The sequence below is a fragment of the Vidua chalybeata genome, chromosome 1 (assembly GCF_026979565.1).
Source record: "Vidua chalybeata isolate OUT-0048 chromosome 1, bVidCha1 merged haplotype, whole genome shotgun sequence".
NCBI classification, from domain to species: Eukaryota; Metazoa; Chordata; class Aves; order Passeriformes; family Viduidae; genus Vidua; species Vidua chalybeata.
Genome location: NC_071530.1, coordinates 128,114,294 through 128,137,480, shown reverse-complemented (window position 1 = coordinate 128,137,480; position 23,187 = coordinate 128,114,294). Strand labels below are relative to the sequence as shown.

Sequence of the window (23,187 nt, the reverse complement as noted above, 5' to 3'; positions counted from 1 at the left end):
TGTGGTCTCAATGCCTGATATTTAAAATAAAATGTCATAATCATTATCTTGAACAGTACTTACAGATCTTGCATTTTCTTCCAAAACTTCCTCTTCAAGTGGTTCAAGCTTTACGTCCTTGGAGGCAATTGAAAAGAAAATAGAAATTGTAAGAAGAGTCAATACTACAGCTGTATTCCGCTCTTACATTTTAAACAAACTATTCAATAATTAGATTCTGTTCTACCTCAAAGACCTAAATCCCTTCTTTATTAGTTCTAAGTCAAATACAAGTTTTACAAGATCTTGGATGCCTCGGTGGTTAATTCCAGTCCAGGCTATCTTGTGAAGTTTTATTTATAGTGCTTTGCAGGTGATTTTTCATTTTAACAAATCTGTTTGTTCCCAAATGTATGTTGGATTTAATTGAGAAAAGGCAGACATCCTCTCAAACTGTCTCATGGACTGTGGAGATGAGCAAGAATGGCAATTTGAAATGAACTATAAGCTACTATTGTGCAATCATAAAATTTTACACAGAAGAAACTTCCCTGTAGGGAATCTGTGGTTGCAAGAGGCTGTTTTCTAGCATTGAAAGAGATGTGCATGATGGTCCAAGTTAGGTTTCTGAACTGCTGCCCTTGCTGTGAGAATGGGCTGGGTGGCAGCAAAGAGATGTGTCTGTGAGTACACCTGGTACCCAAACTGGATGTGCACTTCAGGAATCAGTGATTCACACAAACACCAACAAGCAGCACACACAAAATCATTCTTTTCTTGCCAGGCACATGCAGTACCTCCTAACCCAGTGCCATTATGATATTCTGAAAAATACCCATATGCCTGAGAGAAAAAAAGCAGATTGATTTGCCATAAGCAGCTGGAGCAAGACATGCTCTGTTAGTGGTGCTTCATGTCTCACTGAACACAGTTCTTGTGCAACAAAGAAAAAAATCTTCTTCCACTCCCAGCATGGGTGAGGATGGATTAACCTCAGGTAGCAGCTGTTCTGCCAGCACAGATGCTGTACTCACTGAAAAGCCAACAAGAGATGTGCAGGTAGAATTCAAATGAGCAGAGGGCCTCCACCAGCAGCAGGTGGCAGAGCAAGGCAGGAATGAAGTATTCAGAAGCTGCTGTGTAGTTAAAGTCATGAAATGTGTGTGGGAAGGGAAAAACAGCCAGCTTTATTGTCAGTGCAGGCACTTTGGATAAAAAAACAGAGGGAAAAATGTGTATTCCTGAAGTGAAGTTCACTTTCATTATAATGAGAGGAAAGGAATGATTCCAGGAAGTACTGCAAAGTTTCTCTAAACATAACAAGAAAATAATTGTTTTCTTTGCCAGTATATGTAAACAAAGCCTGGAAATAAAGATGGATGCAGCTCAGAGGCTTTAAAATGTCTCTGCAATCCTTCGCAATCTATGCCACCTCAGCTGAGAAGTGGTGGCTTCTGAAACCGCCTTTTAGCATGGTTGTGCAATCCTTTCTCATCTGTTCTGCAGCAAAGTCAAAAAGAGGGGTTTTAGTAAAGGCAAGCTGGTATTTAATGCCTCTCACAGTCAGATATGGCTGTGAGATACAAATTCAAGCAGATGCAAAATTAAACAAAAGTCGATAAAGATAGGTTGTTTACTGGAAAAATTAGATGTATGTAATTGCTATGTTTTATTAATCAAGTTTTATATTGACAAGGAGGTAATTTTGGGAGGTCTATGCCCTTCCACTGTTTCCCTTTGGCACAGAGCCCCTTTTCAGACTCAGGTTTTCTGTCATTTGTCTATAGCAAATTTGATCAATTTGTAACATCCTTGTTGTAAATTTATTTACCACAAAATGTTTGGCTACTTTCTGTAACATTTGCACTGCATTATTGCTGTGGTTTGTTTCATTTTAAAGTAACATTCTTTTAAATGTTTTCTTTTGGCATCAGTCCATGTCAGGTGGCAACTGTGGCAAGGCAGTGAGCTGCTGTTTCCAAAGCCGAGTGGGGAGTAAAGCCGGACTTAGCTTTCATGGTGGACTTTGACATTTCAAAATCCAATTTGTATCTATTCAGAAAAATATCAAGTTGCTACTAAATGTCATTAATGTGGCAACTGCTGTGTAATTGCCTTTCCCATGCAGGAATGACCCCCGTGAGGAAGCGCTTGGACCGAGGCTCACGGGTATTCCCTGGCCACAGCTTACTGCACTGAGCAGGACACGAGGAGCTGCGGAGCACGGCAAGGAGCAGAGGGAGAAGCTGACAGAAGTCATGGACAGTGCCACAAGGAATGGCCAAATTTCACAGCTGGTTAAGGAGAAGTGATGTGAGAGACTGTCAGACTGCAGGGATAACCAAAGGGAATACTGGGCTCCTTTTGGAGCAAGGCCAGCGGTGCTGGGGCTGGCCATATGCAGCTAATCAGTATTAAGGCTGAGATAACAGAAATACCAAACAGGAAAGGTAATTAGGGGCATTGTTTTCATTTGGGAGGGAGGAACTGCAGACAAAGGTCAGTACACTTCTCTTGCTGAGCCTTATGCCAAGTCACCACCATTTATTGGAGTTTTTTTGTTAAATCCCTTACTTAACTATTTCTGTGTGTGTAACTTGCTACTGAACTCAAGCTGGACAAGGGGCTGAGTAACAGGAGATATTTTCCTGCCTTGACCCAAGGTCTGAGCCAGTGCCTGGGAAAGGGGTATGGGTCCAGCCACAAATACTAGATGACAATATTCACAGGGGAATATCCCAATCATCTAGAAAGAAAGAACAAATCAGGCTGTTTCATGTCCTTGTGAGTGCTGCCTCTGTGTGGGCTGGTGAAGAGACTCATGCCAATGTCTTTGCAGTACAGGCAAAGCCTCACTGCTGGTGAGAACTGACCTGTGGGGAGGAACACCATCGGCTGGACTGGGACTGAAGCCACTCCTGGGTCTGAGAGCACTTCAACCCAAAACCTCACCTCTAGTGGACAAGGAGGAAGAAACACCCTGGGTCTCAAAATCCACTGAATTCAGCCACTCCCCTAGTGCGTATCTGAAATTGTCTGTCTGTCCTTAAATAGGGAAATTTAATTCTGAGAACAACTCAGGAATTTATAACCTTACTTTTCCTCTGCTCTTCTTTCTTCTCAAAAAAAAAAAAAAAATCATACACAAATTATAAGACAACTTTTGAACACCAGAGTAGCAATCAAGTCTGAATAATAATGAAGAAGAATAGATATTTTCTGTGCTGACAGATGTGGCTCAGTATTTTACAAGCACTGGGAAGCTCTGGCATTGTTGATCAGATGGGTGATTTGTCAGACTCCTGGAGGGCTCTGCTTTGGTGTGGGAATCACAGGTGGTTTCTGGGCTCTGGGAGCTGCTGCAGCCAGCTCCTGAAAAGATTTGCATAAGACTTTGGTTGAACTGTACTGACAAGGAAAGTGGTTTAATCTTTTTAAATGAGTATTCTCTGATGGGAACGGAGGAAACAAAACTTTCTGTCAAGCTTTCATGGGAAAATTTAGAGAGGAAGAGGAAAATATCAGATCCTAAAAGGGGAAGGTTGTAGCATGCTCCCCCATACAAGCACTACTGAATACATTAGCATCCTCCAGTCATAGAATAATACAATTTTTCACATATTTATGAAAAGTTCAATTTGTGGTGATGGGAGGAGGAAAGGGAAACATGGAAAAAATGTCATGAATAGGAAAGAGGAAGGTGGAAGAAAAATGTAGGCATTTAATGAGTGTTAGCTCTCTAAGGTAATGTTGCAACTGGGGCATTGAAAACATTTGTGGTTTAAGGATTGCTTTACTGAAAGTGAAAGAAGAAACAGGTGAAAAAGCCTGCACACCTTCTTTTCCAGTCTATCAATTAGCTTCTGGAGTCTGTTTATCTGGATCACCCATTGGTTGTCTTCCTAAATCCAGCCTTTGAAAAACATAGAAGAGAAATATTTACAAAATGTTGCTAAGTTGTTGGTATATAGTGTATTCCTGTATTTTATAAAAAAAAATTACCCTGCAAATTTTTCGGCTTTTCCAAGATTGTGCTGCAACTAGTTCAACATTCATTTAGGTGAAACTAAAGGAGAGCATGATTTGACTCTATGAATGATTTTCTTTCTGTTTAAGATACAATAGAAATCCAATACAGAATGAAAACTACAGTCTAAATTACTGGCAGTGATTTTGAAATCATGCTGGTAATGGAAGGAAGTTCTCCATCTCCACTGCAGATATGTTCCTGTCTGTGTTGTGATCTGATCATAGAATCATAGGCTGGATTGTGTTGGAAGGGTCTAGAAAGATTGTTGAATTTCAACTCCCCTGCCATGGGCAGGGAACCTCCCACTAGATCAGATTGCTCAGTGCCCCATCCAACCCAATCTGATGTCACATAGCAAGGGTGGAGCTAGACAATACAGTTCTAGACAGGCACAAGCATCAGGGCTATGAAGGTTCTGGAGGGTCTTGAGGGGAAGCCATGTGAGGAGCAGCTGAGGTCACTTAGCTCGTTCAGCCTGGAGAAGAGGAGACTGAAGGAAGACCTCATTGCAGTCTGCAACTGCCTTGTGAGGGGAAGAGGAGAGATGGGTACCCAGCTCTTCTCTCTGGTGAGAGTGACAAGTGACAGGACCCAAGGGAACAGCATCAAGCTATGTCAGGGGACAATTAAGTTGGGTATCAGAGGGTGGTTGGGCACTGGAACGGGCACTGGAACAGGCTCCCCAGGGAAGTGGTCACAGCACCAAGAGTTCAAGAAGCATTTGGACAATGCTCTCAGGCACATGGTGTGATTCTTGGGGATGGCATTATACAGGGCCAGGAGTGAGACTTTGATGATCCTTATGAGTCCCTTCCAACTCAGGATATTCTGTGATTCTGTGAGTCCCTCTAATGTCTCTGGAAAGTTTTGCCTTGCTGAAGTCTCCTGAAAATTGTCTGCCAAATGTAAAGGACAATACTCAAGGAAATAAATATTTGCATTATTAAAGAAGTTTCTGAAATCACTCACCATGTAAATGTGTACATAAGGGTTTGCTTTAAGGAGACAAGAAGGTTATTTATCAGAAATTGAAAAATTTTCAACAAATGCTCTTGTTATGCACATTCATTAACCTTCTAATTTCCCAGCTGAGAGTTCTTGTGGCACTTGCATATATTTTGACCAAACAATTAAATCTTAATGCTGAGAACATACCACAGCTGTGGTTGGTAGAGTAGGCAGGGTGTGGCTTTGCCTGAACAGGTACATAGGCTGAAGAAATGTTGGCCTGAGCCTTGGGTGCATATACACGCCACAGTGCTACTGTGCATGTGGGCAGCTGGCAGTAAGCAGGAAGACCAAGTGCCAAGACAAACACAAACCTTGTATAGGAAAGTAGACAGCTGTCAGCTATTAGCAGAGCTGGGGAGGAAAATGTTAGCTCTTTAGGATTACACCAATACAGTAAGTGGATTTGGTGGAGCTTGCATTTGTTTGGGTATCTTCTGAATTAGGAATGCGTCTACAAGGCTCTGTGACCTTCCTGGTTAGGAGCACCAATTCACAAGAGACCAAACAGCATCCTGCATCACTGCTTTCAAAGAACAGCATCATTTGGTGAGCGGCAGGGAGTGAGTTGTGAATATGGGTGACAGAAAGGTCCTCAGCAGAGGGTTTAAAAGGAAGAGGTCAACACATGGTCAAGAAGTGAGCTAGACCCACTAGATATTTTGTTTCAGTCATCTTCATGCCTTGATTCTGGGACATGTACCTAAGCACGGAGATGTCTTCACCGCAGCCTCATGCTTAATGTCACTGCTTCCAAAGAATCCGTTTACCAAAGTACTCTATCATTTTCCAAGCCGAAATGCTGCTGCAGAGGTTTTTTTTTTTTTTTGCATTATCTTAAATGAAATATTATTTTCTTTCAGGTTTTGTATTTTTCCTTTCTGTTTTATTTATTATTATTTATTTATTAGTATTTATTCCCCTCAGCTGAGATGTGAGTCATGGCAGAGAACTTGGTCGTATATAAGTAATAGCCTTCACCTTTTCATTCATATTTGCAGGCAATACAGATTACCTAAAAATTTTGAATCAATCCAAAACACACAGTTTGGTCCACAATTAAGTTTTTATCTTTTATAATTTCAGATCTATGGATATGCATTAATTTTCTTCAGTTTTCAGTTAATATCTTCTATATTAAATTGAAAAATAGTCTTCTGTAGTAAAGTATCTGAGTTAGTTACATGTCTAAATTAAATTTTTGTGAGGAAGATTTGTGTATATTTTTCTGTATATATGTCTATATGTTTAAAATGTGAAATGCAATACCTGGGTTAGAGTAAGGGTTATTTGATGACAGGCTGTTGTTCCTCTGAAGACTTCGAGCTAAGTGTTTTCCTGGCCACTGAACTGAGGGCACTTCTGGTTTTGTTGGATCTTTTCTGCACAGAAACACAGGAGACTTCTTAAGCAAAAATATGTGGGAGAGCTCTTCTCTCTCTGCTCTCAAAAAGTATGCTTCTATGTTCCCTTTTGAATTAAATAAAAATAAATACCTATTGAGAGCATTGAATTATTTTCTGGATTTTCACTTTTACTCATTAGTTTTGATTAGGTCATTAAAGAAGTAAAAGAAAAAAAAAGAAAAAAAAAAAAAAGAAGAGGGTTAAGCTGGCATAAACCAAAATCTTTGAGGGAGACAAATCTGAAGGTCAGTATGATGTGATGTGCATGATGTGATTCTGACCTGACTTAAGTAATCATTCACAGTTTCTTCATTCACAGGAGTTTTGTAGCATCACTGTAGAGGAACACAGACACTGTGCACCCTCAGGCTTTCAAAACCTGATTGATTCCTACAGTCAAGATGCTGGCACAAAACCAGGTATTACTCCTGTACTTCAGGGATCTCAAACTCAACAGCAAAACAAACAAGAAAATGGCATTTCTAAAAGAAAAAGAAAATTACATTTCCAACAGAAAGGTCTTAAGATCTTCTTTGTCCATAAAATACAACAATTTGTATTTTGCTTTCCCTATTGTCTTTAACAATAGCATACTGAGGAAAAAATTCCATATAACCAAGTAACTTTTCAAACCCTCATCACAGAGATCATTGTACTAAATTGAGCTAAAACCCTTGGATTGTAAAGGCTACCCAGGTGATTAAGAGTTTATAGAGCTTGATATTAACCAAGAATATGGCCATATATTCTAGGAAGAAGCTGTGACAAGCGAAAGCTTGGCTATTCCTTCTTTTAACATGGAAATCATTGTACATGAAAAAAAATTAAAAAGCTGGAAAAACCAAACTAAACAGTCAGTCATCTTACTAATTTCAGAGCTCTTTATATTGCAGTGGTTTGGTTTCTACATTTGATATTAAACTGTCCAGAGATTTAAAAAGAAGTCAGCAGAGCCTAGCATGTGCCAAAATTGCTGTCCTACAGGCAGCCCACCAAAGGATCATATAATCACATATAATTTCAGGAAAACTCCTATTAGTGGGTTCCGATAGAGAGTAAAAAGTGTATCCTTATTTCTCCTGTTATTGCCTATATCAGATTTTTGGGTGAAATGTAAAGCAGTTGTGGAGGTTCTCACTCCTCATCCCCTTCCCTACAGCTGAAGAGGGGTTTGCTCACCTCTCCTGCTGGGTCTGCTCCTCTGTGGTTTCCAGGGATCTCTGGAGGGACTGCAGCTGGTTCAGTGTCTCCTTCAAAAGAAAGCGAGTCACAAACTGCTCCAAAGTGTAAGCTTCCTGATAGTCCTAAGAATTACATGAAAAAAACCCCAAAAGGTCAGGCTTTGATTACTAAGTTAGAAATAAACAGGGGAAGGTTCAGACTTCATTCAGGAAGGAAGCAGGTTGGATGTTTCCATGTTTATAAATGTAAAGCATGCAAGCAACCTTTGCTGATGAACAAAAAGACCTCTGAATTTCCAGGTGTAGGCACAACTCCCACACAAATTGAGAGGCTCAAGTACACAGTAACACAACATAGTTTCTACTCAAGAAGACCCTTTTCTTTACATCCCTAACTCCAGTTGATGGCAGTATCACATTACTTCTGAAGCGTGGAAAAACCAAAATAAGATTGACAGCTGCAGAACTGAATTTGAAGTTTTAATTCAGATCCACTCTTGTGAAAAGACGTTTGTCAAGCCCACTGGCCTGTCTCAGATATTGATTATGGGAATAGTCTTTTGCTTAAGATACTCTGCTGAAAAATCCCACCAACAGTTGGCTGAAGGACTGTGCAAGAGAGGTTACCTTCTGAATTTAACACTCTTTGACTTATTTTTGTTCCTTTAATTTGTTTAATTATTTTTGAAACCATATATCTGTATATGTCACAATTTCATTAAATGCATTTAAATGTAATTTAAACTAGAGTTTGGTTATTATAAAAATTTGCAACTATACTTAGCAATTTGTAGTGGTTCTTTGAATAATGACATTTCCAATTTATTGTACGTATCAAAAAATATTTATGCTTTTTTTTGTGCAGATAATTTCAGAAATCAGTTTTTATGCCTGTTGTCTCCCTGGCCCAATAAATCATATTTCTATGATTGATGCTTCTGGCAACCCCAAATCTGCAAAACCCCACTGTTCCCTTCCAATCATGCCCATTATGTGATTCTGTGATTTGGCAGTTCTACAGTAATATGTAGGTAATGCTTTGTGAGGAGGGCCACCTTTGCAACAATTTAAACACCCTCTTTCTTTTTTTCTCATTAATAAATGTAACAGAGAGGATAGAACAGACCCCTAGAGCCTCTGCTTAGTGTGTTGAGGTCACATCAGGAACAGAGATAGAAAATAGATTTACATCTCTTAAGCTCTGAATGAATCCTTACTCAGCTGATCTTGAAAACCTTTGGGCGCAATTCAATCTAAAACAGTTTCATAAAATATGACGTGCCTTCAATGAGAGATTTCTTTAGTCACCACATCTGAAGAGAGATGATGGTCCCCACCTCCAAGCTTTAAAGAAGACCTGTCACTTCAATGGTGTTGCCTCCTACACTATCTGAGAACCCATTTGAGTATTTTTGGCAATGCATATGGGTATTCTTAAGGTATTCCATGTTCTTTCCAATATGAATTACAGCTGAAATGCCTTTCTGATTTTTAGACTTCTCTTAGAATTTTTCCATGTATGTGTTTGCAATCAGAACACAAATAGAAGATGTTTAGAAATTGGAATGTAAAATGAAAGATTGTCAGATAATAGCTTTAAAAGCATTTTGCTCTCAAATGAGAGCAGTCTTTTCACAATATCTGTTATTAAGTTAGTTCTTGTTGGAAGACTTCTGCTACAGAAATTTCAGGTGTTAAACCACCCATGAATCATCAGAAGTTACTTACATAGCCAGAAGCTTCGTGGTCTTCTATATTTACTTATTCTGTCTTCAGACTAATCAGCTGTGAGTCACTTTCCAACAAATAATTTTTTATTGATACAATTTTAAAATAGATGCTCATGAGAGATTGTCTGTCTACCTGAGGGACTCACACCAGTCTATAATAATGCTTATGGGAACGTTTCTATGATTACTTAATCTTTTTGTGCAATACAAAAGCTGTTACTTTATTCTTCGAAACTGTCTCCATTGTACTTGATTTAAAACTTCAGTGAACCTGACAGATCATTTCATTTCCAAAAATTTTGATTTTCTGGCATATTAGAACAACATGTGTGAATCTGTGCAGCATAGACAGATAATTGAAACCTTTCAGTGGAAATCCAAGGTATAGTTTCATTTGTTTTTCAGCTTTTGCCATTGCTCTTGGAAATAGGTGAAGAAATCATCCCAGAACTAACCATTTCTTGTAAGTTTTTGAATTGCGTTTTAAAATTCTGGGCATCCAGAAATAAATGTTGTAAATATCTCCATAATGCTTCCTGATGATACTTATGGTAAGTCTGATACAAGCATGCTGAATTACAACCTAAATGTACACCAGTGTTGTTTCATTTTGAAAACTGTTCAGGTGGGCTCTCACAGATATGGGGATCATATAAACATTAGTTGTGTAATACTTGCTGCTGTCTGAGGCTTCTTCTTTCTAACTCCTTGAGAAAAAAAAATTACCTAGAAAACCTTTCCTACCTAGAAAAGCTTTCCTGCATCTTAAAGCTGATAAGATTTTTTTCATTAGAACTACTCCAAGTTTGTGCATTGCACTGGGATTTAGTCTTTTTTTCTCTATATTCATGTCCCATAACTTCTGTATTTAAAGGCTTCCCTATGAAAAAGTTCCTTGTGATCTTTAGATATGTCATAGAGTTACTTTATCAGATTTACAGAGCTATTTTTGAAGATGGGAAAGGTAGGCAGGATGCTAGCATAATCTTTGGCAGTCTAGAATGATCAAAGACCCTTTCCTTATGTATATTTTACCCAAATATTAGTGCTTACAAATATTCTATGTGGAATTACTTAACTCTCTTAATGCATGTAGTTGAGAAAATAATTACAAATTATTTACTGTTTTCTTTGAAGAATTTATGAGTCAAGAAATTCTGAGCTCACAACAATGTTGGGTAGCTTCAACTCCTGCCCAGTGAAAAATAGCTACTACCTGTCTTTCTAAAGTTCTTCAAAGATCACAGAAGAAGGTATTCAGCATATATAAATGATCTGAATAATTGTCATTTAAGTCATGGAGGGAAAAAGATTGTCCATTACAATTAAATTTAAACCTCAAGCCCAGCTCTCAGCACTGAGGAATTAGTAGCTATGCTTTGGTATCATTTCACCACTTTATTTCCTTTGAAAAGTACTTTATTTTCTGTTTTATTAAAGGCACACTGGTACAATATTTTTGTATCAATTTATCAAGTTTATATTATGGTAGAATCAGCTTAACTGGCATGCCCAGCATATGTACTGCCAGTGCATCGTGCCACCAATAAGTAATGGGACCCATGGATGGTGTCTGTACATAAACTAGAAAAATGGCCCATTTCTTGAAATTCATTAGCTGTAAATTACTGTTCATTAGCATACACATTACACTGCACCACAGTTTGGGCAGTCAAGATGAAATAAGTCTGTGTTAACATATTGTTCTGCTTGTTAGTTTTACTGAATGTGAATGAATGAGGGTAATTTTCCACATTTTCCTCATCAAGAAGCAACTGTGACCTTTGCGAGCAGCAAAGATTTGTTTAATGAAACTGAAAATGCACATAATTAGTGATTTCACTGTGGAAAAGGTGACTGTGGTCTTTAAAAGTGTCTAAAGGCTATCTTGAAAAGTGCAGAAGAGGTTTTCCTTTTACAAAGGCAGAAGAGGCAGGGTTTAGGAATCTCCTAGTGCAGTCCCCATCTCAGGGTTACCAAGGTTCAGCAACTCTTGATCCTCTCAGTCTCTGATGCCAGCCTCAGCCCTCTCCCCTAGACCCTGCTGCTCCATTCATCAGAAGAGCAGCTCCTTGAGATGGAGAAGGAGACACTTCTTACTGATACATTACTTAGCAATTTTCTGTTTCCTATCTATATGTCATATTAAACATAATTTCACAAAAATATTTATGCTTATCTTTACAGAAAATACCCTCAAGTCAACTGAAAAGCAGTTATCACTGAGTAGAACTCAGTAAGGAATAATCTCTTTAAATTTCCCTTTATCATGGAATATCTCCTGCCCTATATGTTTAGATCCCAAATTAGAGGGACAATGCCCTGGGTTACAATTTTAAATTGAGGATATAAAATTAGTAAGAATAACTTCACTAAAAGGAAATCCCTAAAATCTAATTGTTCAGACTGTAAGAAGAAATCAAAACAGCATCAGAATAAAATTATTATTTCACTAGAAGCCATATTGAGAGATGCTCATTGTAGTGACATCACACAAATGTAACCTTTACAACATCCTCACTGTAAAAGTGATCAAAGGCAGAATGTGTCCAGTTATTAGATTCAACTTTGAATATGGCACAAGTTTTGCAAGTTTATTCAAGTATTATATTTTGCATAAATTATGTGTTCACAGAATCTCAGAATCACAGAATAATATTAAATTCTACCTAGAGAAATGTTTAAATTCTACCTAGAGAATTGGAACAGTGACAATTTCTACTAACCATCTGCAGTGCTGACATAGCAGCAATGAAATAAACTAGGCAGCCATGGCTGATTAGAAAGAAGATTGTCACACATTTGTAACAGCATCTCTCAGGACAGTCTATCACTCCCTGGGATTACTGAAAGAGTAATGCACTGTTGTTGCAATAACAGGGCTAGAAAAATCCATGCATGGATAAAAAGTAACTCCTATTTAGGTGCTATTAGGTGCATCACATAGCTTAGAGACAAGAAACTGTTTTGGATGTGTTTGATATTAGCAGGTAGCAGGGAAATGTGTTACACCATTGCTCCAGGGAAAAGGATGCAACAATACATAGAAAGCATCAAAGTCTCTGGTGGTTTTGATAGGTATCAAGAGGAGAATGGCTAGTTAAATGTTTATTTTTCTGCTGTGAAGTAATTTCTATTTAGAGGTATGAATATTAAATTAAGGGGGGTTTTGTTTTATCTTTAATTTTGACTAAACATATCTTCTCTGCTGCTGGCAAAAATTTGAGCATTGTGTCTTTCTGACCCACTAGGTATAAAACTTCCACAAAAAAAGATCAAAGAAGTTCCCAAGAGTTTTCATTAAGGAGCTAGAAGAGGAAAGACATGAATGTCTGGAATATCCTTGTATGACTCCTCAGAATTAATTGCTTGCAGCTTTTTGAATTTATCTTAGTTTGATTTGACTTGCACTAATTGTCACAATCTTAAAAATAAACAAAAATAAAAATTCCAAACCATAATTTATTAATGTTCCCAGATAAAAATAGCTTTTATTCATAGAGTCCTCTCTGCCTTGTAGCAGGGTGGAACTGGTGATATATTTAGCATTATCACCAACATTTCTCTCTTCAGTTGAGGGACAGTTAGTTCAGCTACAGACTGGAACAGGCTTAAAAGATGTGTAGATGTGGCACTTGGGGACATGGTTGAGTGGTGGATTTGGCAGTGTCAGGAGGTTAATTGTTGAAATTGATGAATTTAAGGATTTTTTTCTAACTTGAATGATTCTAAACCTCAATGATGCTATGATTTTTGATTGACATAAAAAAAAGCGATAAATCTAAAGGAAAAAATGAACTGTTTTCCAAGTCAGTGCATGAAATAATACTCAGGATAAACTGAGCCATACCTGTTTTTCTTGTGCAGCAGCTATTCATTGCATTAATGAATAGCTGAAAGGTGCATTTGTAAGAAGTGTGATTTCAAAGAGAGCAAGACTATATTCTGTGAAAAATGTTAATAAATTCTAACCTCATGGAGAAATGGGTGCCAGCCAATTTAACACAGTTTTTGTGAAAACAAAAAAGCAATTTAAAACTTCATTTTTGCTCAAATATAATGTTGGTTGTAGAACAGCATTGTCAACAAATGCTTATCTAACTTTCTTCCAGATAATTTGTTTTGAGATAAAATATACATAAATGCTACTGTTATTATTAGTCAAATATGCAAGTAAAAAAAATCTAGGCATTCTGGTTTATAATGGGTATCAACCCTCAAGATTGCAGTGATTTACATAATTACCATAAATGCACTATCAGTAACTAAATTTCAAGCCCTGTGTTACTCTCTCAGCTCCTGTAATCTTTTCTTTTACTTTACTGGCTCCTATTTTTAGACTATTCAAGAAATTTTCAAGTAATGATAAGGCTGCACTGACTTTGCTTAGCTTTGGGTTTTTTTGAGCAAAGGAGAAAAAGTAATGATTTCACAGGAGCAGACAATTAGACATGCTGTGTTGGTCATTGAATCCAGCATCTTCTGTTGCACACCACTCACCCCCCTTTCCATGTTTTTACAAGCAACATGTAAAAAGCAGTTACGCTTTTTTCCCCCTCAAAAGACTTGGAAGGCTATTCAAGAACTTTGTAGTTCCACTGAATAATTGTCTTGTTTTCATCCTAAAATGAATGTTTATGTTTTTTGTATGTAAATACTGCATGAAAACCAGTCTTAAATAAATCAGTTTTGATCACTACTGCTCAAATGCATTTTGCTAGTTCACCTAGTCTGGTCCCTTGCTATCACGGATAGATCGTTAAGTATCTTTTATAGAAGAGTTGCAAAGGAGGGAAGAAAGTCCCTCCAAAGCAAAAAATCAGACTTTTGCAGAGTCTGAAAAGGAGAAAATTTGCACTGTCCCATCCTTCTTTTCCTGTGTTGTCTGTCATTTCTTTCTATGCAAGCCTGCTGTGCTTTTGTCTCTAGAAGAAGAGCTGTACCTCAATATTTACAGGAGTAGTGTGCACTCAGGGGTCATCACTTTCCTTCCTGCTGTAAGACAAGGAAACAGCACTGAAACAGAAAGACTGTAGCTCATATTCTGGTTAGGTGGGGTTTGTGTTGAAGTATATTGCTTCCAAATGCAACTCAGTCTTTTCCCTGCTGAAAGATGTTCCTGAAGAAATCTAACTCTCTGCATTTTTAGCTTAGCACCTTCCCATCAAGCAATGGAGCATACATGGTTCCTACACTGCCAAGGGCTTCCTGTCTTCCCAGGTGCAGTTTAGTTGGTTTGGCAGGAGGGATCTGGCCCCAGAACAGTGAAAGGAATTCAAAGCTTCTCGGACCTGCAAACACACTGGAATGTTTTCTGCCACAGATGACGATGGTTTCACTTTCAGATAGCAGAGGACTGGAAGGCTGGAGAAAACTCAGTTCAAAAAAACTGTCCTGACAGCTCTTTCAAACTACAGAGGGCAATAAAGTACACAGAAATCATGCTGGTCTGGGTCATTGGAAACTGATTCAGCACTGTAGATACTGTGTGCTGGTGGGTCCCACTGTGTAGGTCTTCAATTCCAGATTTCTTTTCTGTATATGAATTTTCCAACTAGCGCATTGCTTAGAAGATAATAATAAATGCTGCTGCTACTCAGTGACTGGTCAAGGGACTCGGTGGCTGCAGTGGCAGAATGGTGACAAATTTTTATGCTGCACTAGGAGAGGAAACCCAAGTCTTGCCTGGGATGCATGCCAATGGCCATTTCAAACCACACCAACCATTTCTGAGCACCTGTTTGCATGAGCAGGGATTCAGCTCTAGCTATGAGCCGCCTCACATCTTGTGTGTCATTGGTGATGAACATAATTTATTGTGCTATCTCAATGTGCTAACTAACTTTTGCTGCACATCCAGCTCTGATTTTAGATGGCTGAAGTCCAGATTTTAGATCACGAACATAAGTAAAACTTGAACCATTTAAGATAGAAATTTTAATATTTGCACACCAATGATTTATGAGGTCACATAACCTATCTGTTTCCTGAGAACTGAGTTCCTGTTGAAAACAATCCAAACTTTGAACTGAAAATTTAATTTCCATACAAAGCTCTAGTGGCTGAGCATATCCTTGGCAGAAAGCTCTATTTTAGAATATTAGAGGATACCTTTTTTGTTTGTCTGTGTTCATACAGAGTTTCTACTAAATGGAATTAAAAGTGCTTTTCCAGTTTTAGCCTTGCTCTATTTTTGTCACCTCTAATAAATAGTCAGCTGAAGTATTCCTGAAAGACAGAAAACCCATTAGGCTTGAATCATCAGTTAAGAAAATAAAATTCAAAGAAATTGTGGTTTAGTTATATTTTAGATGGGTTCTTCAAGCAGACATATGAAACACTTATTAATATTCCAGATTTTCTTACCCGTATTTCTAGTCAGGCCAGCACATATATTTTACAATCTCATTACTCTGCTGGGACTTCTCTTTGTAATTAACTTCTGAAGTAATTCCTAAATGCTGTTTTTTATTTACTTCCAGTTGTTATGAGATGACATCCTGCCCTTCAGCAGCAGTATTTTATACACATGGCTATTTTTTAAAAAAATATGCATAGCTAAAATGATCCAATCTGTTGCTTTTTAATATCCAGCTCAACAAGACAGTGAGTCAGTGCTCATTCATTATGAGTGGAAGATGCACAGCATGGATGAAGAGACATTCAGCTTCCTGGCTCAAGCTCTAAGTAAATAAGCTACACTTCTGGGTTTTTATATTGGCAGGTTATGTAAAATGTATGAATACTTTATTCCTGCAAACACCCGATTACCAAAGATAACAGCTTCACTAAGGAAGCACAGCTTTCTCCACATTGATCTCTCCACTGATTGACTGAAAAAACCCCCAGGTTTTTTAACCCCAGGGGATCTCACTGAATAATCTTGGCTGAAATTTCTGGTTTTGATGACTAGCCTGGTGTGGATCTATGGCTAGGTTTGGAGGATCTGGGTTCACTTCCCTCACCTTTTGAAGCTGTTCCGCCTTGCACAGGATATTTAACTGTTCAGGCAGGGAAGAGGAGCAAATCACCCGATGTACTGATGCACTTTTGGTCAGCCACACAGCTGGGATGTGGTCTGAACACAGGAGCAGGTACAGCCATAATGAACTGAGTGCCAGGTGGATTGCCTGCCTGGCATGTCCTGCAGCACTGCCACATCCCTGGTCAGATGTGCAGGTGGAGAAACCAACCTTCTTCCCCTGAGAAACATCTCCCTCCAGAGTAAAGGTCCCCTTGCTGTGCTGGTGGGCAACAGCCCTAACACCTCCTCTTGGCAGGCTCTGTGACCATTGCTTTTGTTTAACATGCCTCAAATGGAAATGAAATCTTGTTCTTGGCCAGGAGATTTTGCTCAACCCACCAGGTTATTTTTTCAAATTTGTCTATTTCCAAATGTTGGTGTTGATACTTACCCACATTTCATAGGAAACACAGAACCCTCTTCATACAACAATGCAAAGAACATTCTTCTGGCTATTCACAAAGATTTTTGCTATATCCAAACGCAATAGTTTGCAGACAGGACTTTAAGGATTTCATATACAACCATTTTGACAAGCATTTTCTTACTGGATTTTGCTACAAACATGTACATTTGGAAAAACTTAAATATGAATTAGTAAATTCTGATACGAAAACTACCGGAAATACTCCAAACAAACAAAATATACAGTGTAAAGAAAATTTCACAATTTTTACTTACTTTCTTTGTTTTGTCCATTGCCTTCAGTATGGTTATGTTTAAGTCTTCCAAGACAGATAGAACATTTTCATACTCTCCTAAGTGCTTTGAAAAATAATCTAAAAGAAGAAAAAGCCCCATATCACCTACAAATTACCTGAAAAATCAGTGTTACATTAAATATCAGCTTTATCAAGTCTGAATTAAGTTACAGCATTATTGAATATCTAAATGCAAAGTGAACAGGAGTTGTAATGAAAAGGATAATTTTATTTTTAAATTTTGTATTCTTTCTCTGTAAAATCATTCCTGACATACCTAAAATACCAAAATCAGTATTTCAAAACATTTTCTTTCTATAAATGAGCTGTCAAATTCAAAAAAAGTGTAAATATCAACTTGACAGATGAAACAAACATTTTCAAAATATCTACATCTTCTTTGTAAATTGAAATTTAAGTCTAATAGTCTACAATTACTAGCAGCAAAAGAAGTTTTCATATTTATGTGGTGAATTTGATTATATTGATATGAAAATGAGTAATTCTGGTAGAGCCCTTAGAGGAGATAATATCAAGTGGGGCTGGTTGAGAGCAGCTGTTTCTCTGAGAAATGAAGAGACCATGAGTTGGCCAGATAAGCTTCTAGTCCCAGGTGCTGTGATATTTTCAACAAATATGATGCATGCAAAATTCATTTTAATGAAAATCATGGAAAGAACAAGTTGCAGGATGTCCCTGTGTAGCTTCTCAAAGCAAAGGACTTCTTAACAGAAAGAGCTGATGTAAAATCAGAGGCATTACAGCAAGAGGAGGGAGCAAACCTGGGAAATCATGACCCGAGTTCCCATTTGGTTGATGTGGTGAAATACAATAGAGGGAAGCACAGGAAGGAAACAGTGTGAAAAATAAATAAATTAAATTATGTTAAAACTTAGAGACTGTGTTAGACAAGGCATCTAAACATCAGATCACCTGAAAGAGCACAAAAATCAACATCTAAGTGGCAGACAGGAAGAACAAGATTAGATAGGAGCTTTTTGAAATAATAAATAGCAGCCCTTCAGGGCTTTTAAGAGGTCAGCATGAGCTTCTCAGGGGAATCATGAGAACATAAGTTACCAGGAAAACTGTGACGTGATGTGGTATTGCTGAGAGTTTGAATGAAATTATTTAGAATTAAAATTATGTATTAGTATTATGAATTAGTGTTATGAGTTAGTACCCTGGATGTTTTTTAGCTTCATTTCTGAGATGAACTGATATAACTCAGAAAGAGCTGTATAATCACAAGCTTAAATATGGATTGAGTAAATTCAGTACCAGATTCATGGATGAGAAACACCCTAGTGGCAACGTTTGAAGGATTTAAAAGGTATTTGAAGCAGCCTGTATTTAATCAAAACAGACAATAAACAGAGTCAGTGCTGGACTGACACCCCCCCCAAGTCCAGCAAGCCTGTGCAACATCAGCTGCAGTAAATCCCATGTGGAGCAAAACCACCTCTCTTCCTCAGCCAGGTTTATAAAATTTTGGCCAGGTGCTCAACCAGCAGAAGTTGTCACAGCCCAGTTCACTTCAGATAAGCCTCTTGTCATATATTTATAAGCCACAGGGTGAGGTGGTTTTTAGTGGGCTCTTGGCCATGTCACCCTGTGGGTGAGTAAAGGAGCTGGTATTCAACTTGACAATATATTCGTCTTTTAAAGGTCTTCAGCATTGTTGACTACTGGAAAACTTATCATGTTTCCCTCAGAAATTGTCTGGTGTTGACAACCATGATTTTTTTTCCTGACATTTTGTGGGAGAACCTGCAAAAACATTTGTAAATTGTTTTCTGCTGCAAGAAGCACTCCTAAATCAGGTGCTGTTGGATAAGCTGGAAAGCAAACAGGGTGCTGGGGAAATGACTCACAGCTCAGAATGAGGCACAGAAATGGGTAATTGGGCCAAAATCTAGGTCTTGCAGGAGTTTTATTGTGACAAAGGATCACAGAACTTGTCAAACTTGCTGTTCTCCCTGGCTCAAGTAGGAGGAAAGTAATGAGTTTTCTTTTAGTGGGGTATCTGACAAATGTTAAAGTGAGAAAGTAACTAGAAAAGATATCTCACACTAAGGGAAAATAAAATACAAGTCATCTATCTATCATCTATCTATCTATCTATCTATCTATCTATCTATCTTTATGACAGAACAGATCTTGAATCTCAGAGAGTGTGAAATACTGATTAGGAAAAATATTCTCAAAGTAAATTCTGCACATAGGGAAATTCTGCACATTCTGCACAAAGTCTGAAAAGATTATAAGCCATCTGCATTTTCCCAGGAGTTCTCTGAGTGGAAATTATTTTCTGTTTGAGCTACAAAGATTAAACAGAAAAAAATAATCACATGGCATGTTTATTTGCACAGGGCTGCTGCAGGCATAGATTATGCTCTTTCTGAAAAAAGAACTTGCCACAGAGCTCTTCTGTGTCAAGATTGCTGGAAAGATAAGAGTATAGAAGGTTAGTGAGGTTAGTAATTTTTTTTTGTTTGTTTTATTGGTAAACAGTGCAACTCAAATATTAGCCTGACTGCAATATGAAGCCCCCTGCTTGGGCTGCAGGAGGAGATGCAAGTGCCTGACTCTTGCTGCCCTTGCTCTGCTGCCTTAGGGCAGAAGGCTGCAGCCTTTCTGAAGCTGGCTGCAGGTGCAGCCTCTGTTCCCACTGGCACCTTCCTCCTCACTGCAAACTCACTTTCAGGTTCAGCCTTTGTGCTGCTCCTCAGGCCTTACACACTTGTCCCCAGTTCTTGCAGAAATCCATCTAAACACCAGAAACTTTTTGTTTGGGGCTTTTTCCTTCACCTTTCTGCCTGTAGTCCTCTTCTGTGGCTGTCATGCTGGACAGCAAGGCTCAGAAATCTTGGCCTTCCATGCTAAAGAAGAAAAAACCACAAAAACCTTCTCCTGTTTGGAATCCTTGCTGTGCAATAGTGCTCCTCTGTGGGAGAGCCTTATAGAAGGAGGATAAAACCAGACATAGCCCATGAGCACACATAATTCCTAAGACCTTCTGGCCATGCAAGACCATTTCACCACTACTAGCCCTGGCAAAATTAATAATATGAAAAATACAGATGTACTGCCATATTCCCATGCCATCATTACATAAATACATAAATGCAGGGAAGTGTTCTATTCAATTCAAACCTCTTTGCTTGAAGCAGATTTCATCTTGATCAACTTTGAAGTGATACTTTCTCTCATGAGCAAGGCCTTAATAGTTAAAAGAAAAAAACATTTGACCTACAGCTCATTACTGAAAGTTAGCATATTGTTTTTTTTCCAAGGAGGAAAAGAAACAGGTTATTAAAGAAACTTAAAAGCATGAATGTCCTCTTTGAATCTTGCTGAGGGGTGAATATTGAATGGCTGACTGCACTTAGTACTTTTTCACTTATCTTTTTAATGGAATTTTTTAATTGATCTTTTAATAAAATGATGGCACAGTACTATCTTAAAATCACTTTCTCCACTGGTAACTTCCATACATCTGGCTTTTATTTCACAAGGGAGAGAAACTGATAGAAATAGCAGGATCCTGGATTATCACAAACTTGCATACTCAGGGCTATAAAAACTTCTGAACATATTTAATTGATAATGTAAATGAGATTTTCACACAACATTTATTAATTGAAGGTGATTCTTATCTGCATTCGAACAGGCCAAGTGAGATGGCTGCAAATGAGACTTGCATCTGATTTCTCCAATGACCTTGGTGGCAGGTACAAAGAAATTCACAGTCTGTAAGAGCTGGTGCTGAAGCTGTGAAACTCAACTCTTTGGTAAACAAACTATGTGATGGGGAAAAGTGTCTGCAACTCCACAAATCACTATGGTATCTATGATAAAATGTGTCTGGCCAACTCTTCTGCAGTTCAGCAGTTGATTTTGGAACAGTCCAGATGTTCACCTTTTAAATACAAACTGAAACCCTGAAAACTGGAAAATTTCCTGAGTCAAAGAGCCTTGACAGGATATGATGAGGTTAAAGGACAGGAGTTTGCTGTTATAGCGCTTACTCTTTTTTCATTATCCCTGCATTTTCTGCTCCTTCACATCATCTGCCCTAATAACTTAATGTAAAAGACACTTCTGCATTTCTTAATGCACAGATTGATAACTGAGTTTAAAATAGCCTTTCACATTGTTAACCAGTCAAATTCATGCTCTCTTTTGAAATTTTATATTTAAATCCCTTCTGGTCCATGTTCTTTTGCAACATCCTCAGCACCATGTTAGTGACATAGGGAGTGGCTCAGAGGTTTTCAGCATCCCTGTTTTCAACATGTTGTTTGTCCTATTGATAGGAGTGGCACAGCTGCAAATGGACAACCAGTGAAAATGGAAAAGTATTCAGGTGCTGAATTCATTTTCAGTTAGAACTGGACACATGAATAACCAGAAAATATTATCCTAAGCATTTTGTGCAGCAAGCTTGTGAAGAAGCACTGAAAGGACATAAAGAACATGGATTTCTGTCTAGCATACTCAGTATTTCCTTCTGTTATAAATACCCTTGGAAACTTCATTGTTCTTGGCATCCTGTTTGAAGGGGATGTTGTTCTAGGCAGGGAAGCTATAATTTTGTGTCAGTGATTATTTTATTCTCTGTGAAATAATGACATGACACTTCAAAAACAAGCTGTGAATAAACCTCAGAATTCTTTTGCTGCATACAAACAATTTTGAGCTCCCTGCAAAATGCTACAGAAACAATTAAAGAAATGTGGCAAATATTTAATAGTACAGGAGTGAGGTGCACACCAGAGGGCTGTTTCCGTAACTCAGTACTCAGGTTTACAGCAGCACATGTTCCTCATTTCAGTGGGTACATATGCCAAGGATGCTTCTGCTTAGACTCTTAATCTGGCAATGCTGAACATGTTATTAACAATATTTGCTGGATGACTCACCTCCAGGCACCAGCCCTCCACTCACAATAAGCAACCAAATCATAGGGTGAGGCAAATGCACTCACATCATGTCAGAATGATAATTCTCAATTTGCTTTCTGACTACTAGATGCAGTCCTTCTACCTGTCTGTGTCTAAAATGTTCTCTACCTAAAAAACACAAGCTATTGTTAAAAGTATTGTTAAAGTATTGTTAAAGACTGCTCACACTGAGCAGTCCTGATCAGTGAAAAGTTGATCATATCTATTGTTCAGTGACAGAAAAATAAGCAAATTCACTTGAATGAACCATGGCAAAAGTGCTTATTTGTGGTACCTCTGGAAGTGGTCCAAAACGCAGAACTACAAAGCAGCTGTGCTTTTGTTCTGCCCACTACAGTTAGCCAGGGAGGAGAAAAGGTTAAAGCTGTGGGTCCATGGATCCATCCACTGACCTGACACATACTGTTCTATGGTACAAAAGACACCTCTAGGCAGGGGAATCAGCAGAAGATCTATGTATTTCCCCTGGACCACAAGATAAGGCAATATCTTACTGAGCATGGAGTCTGAAGTATAAAGCAGTTATTTTATTGAAGAATCCAATACTATATGAAAGACTTTATGAACTAACTTAATTTAGGAAAATCATTTCCACAAATTACAACTGGAGAAGGATAACACTTTCTTCTTCAGCTCTCTCTTCATTCTCAGATATGAGAAGGATTTATCTCAAAAGCTTGAACTATCTTTTCAGTCCCGTTTCCATGTCTCTTTGCTAAATTTGGTTTTAGGGATGAAAGTTTGAAGCTAGTATTGCCCATTGTTAAATAGAAGCATATAATTTGTGAGTGAAAGGAATTCAGCATTACTTAAACAATGCAAGGGTAACTGAATAGGCATCCATGGACAACCTCGGCCAAAAAGCTGTAAGGTCTTTGCAACCCGAAAGCCTGTGTACCATCTCACTTCAAGTCAGCAAAATGAGGTAACTGCTCCAACACTACTGAGGGTGTTTTGCAAAGGAGTCTTATGTATGCACTTCCATTTTATTGATTTTCTGCCTCACAGCTCCTTTGCAACAACAAACAACACCTTTTGTTCAGGTTTGTTCAAGGTTTCTTACCAGTGGAGGCAAAACTGCTTCCAGTAGGATGCAGTGCTGTAAGAAGCTCAGGTGTCAGCCTCTGGTCACAGAAAAGGGAGAGAAGGAAGAGAGGGCAG

At 38.3% G+C, this 23,187-nt stretch overlaps 1 protein-coding gene across 1 annotated transcript in view; it reads right to left on the bottom strand.

The window, feature by feature from the left end:
* NECAB1 (N-terminal EF-hand calcium binding protein 1) overlaps positions 1–23,187 on the bottom strand; it is a 51,182-nt gene that overhangs the window by 6,843 nt on the left and 21,152 nt on the right. Inside the window, 7 exon segments of the mRNA XM_053942715.1 lie at positions 64–117; positions 3,816–3,892; positions 6,287–6,399; positions 7,603–7,727; positions 16,863–16,915; positions 17,036–17,137; positions 19,478–19,503. Coding sequence (XP_053798690.1) covers positions 64–117; positions 3,816–3,892; positions 6,287–6,399; positions 7,603–7,727; positions 16,863–16,915; positions 17,036–17,137; positions 19,478–19,503 — 550 coding nt within the window.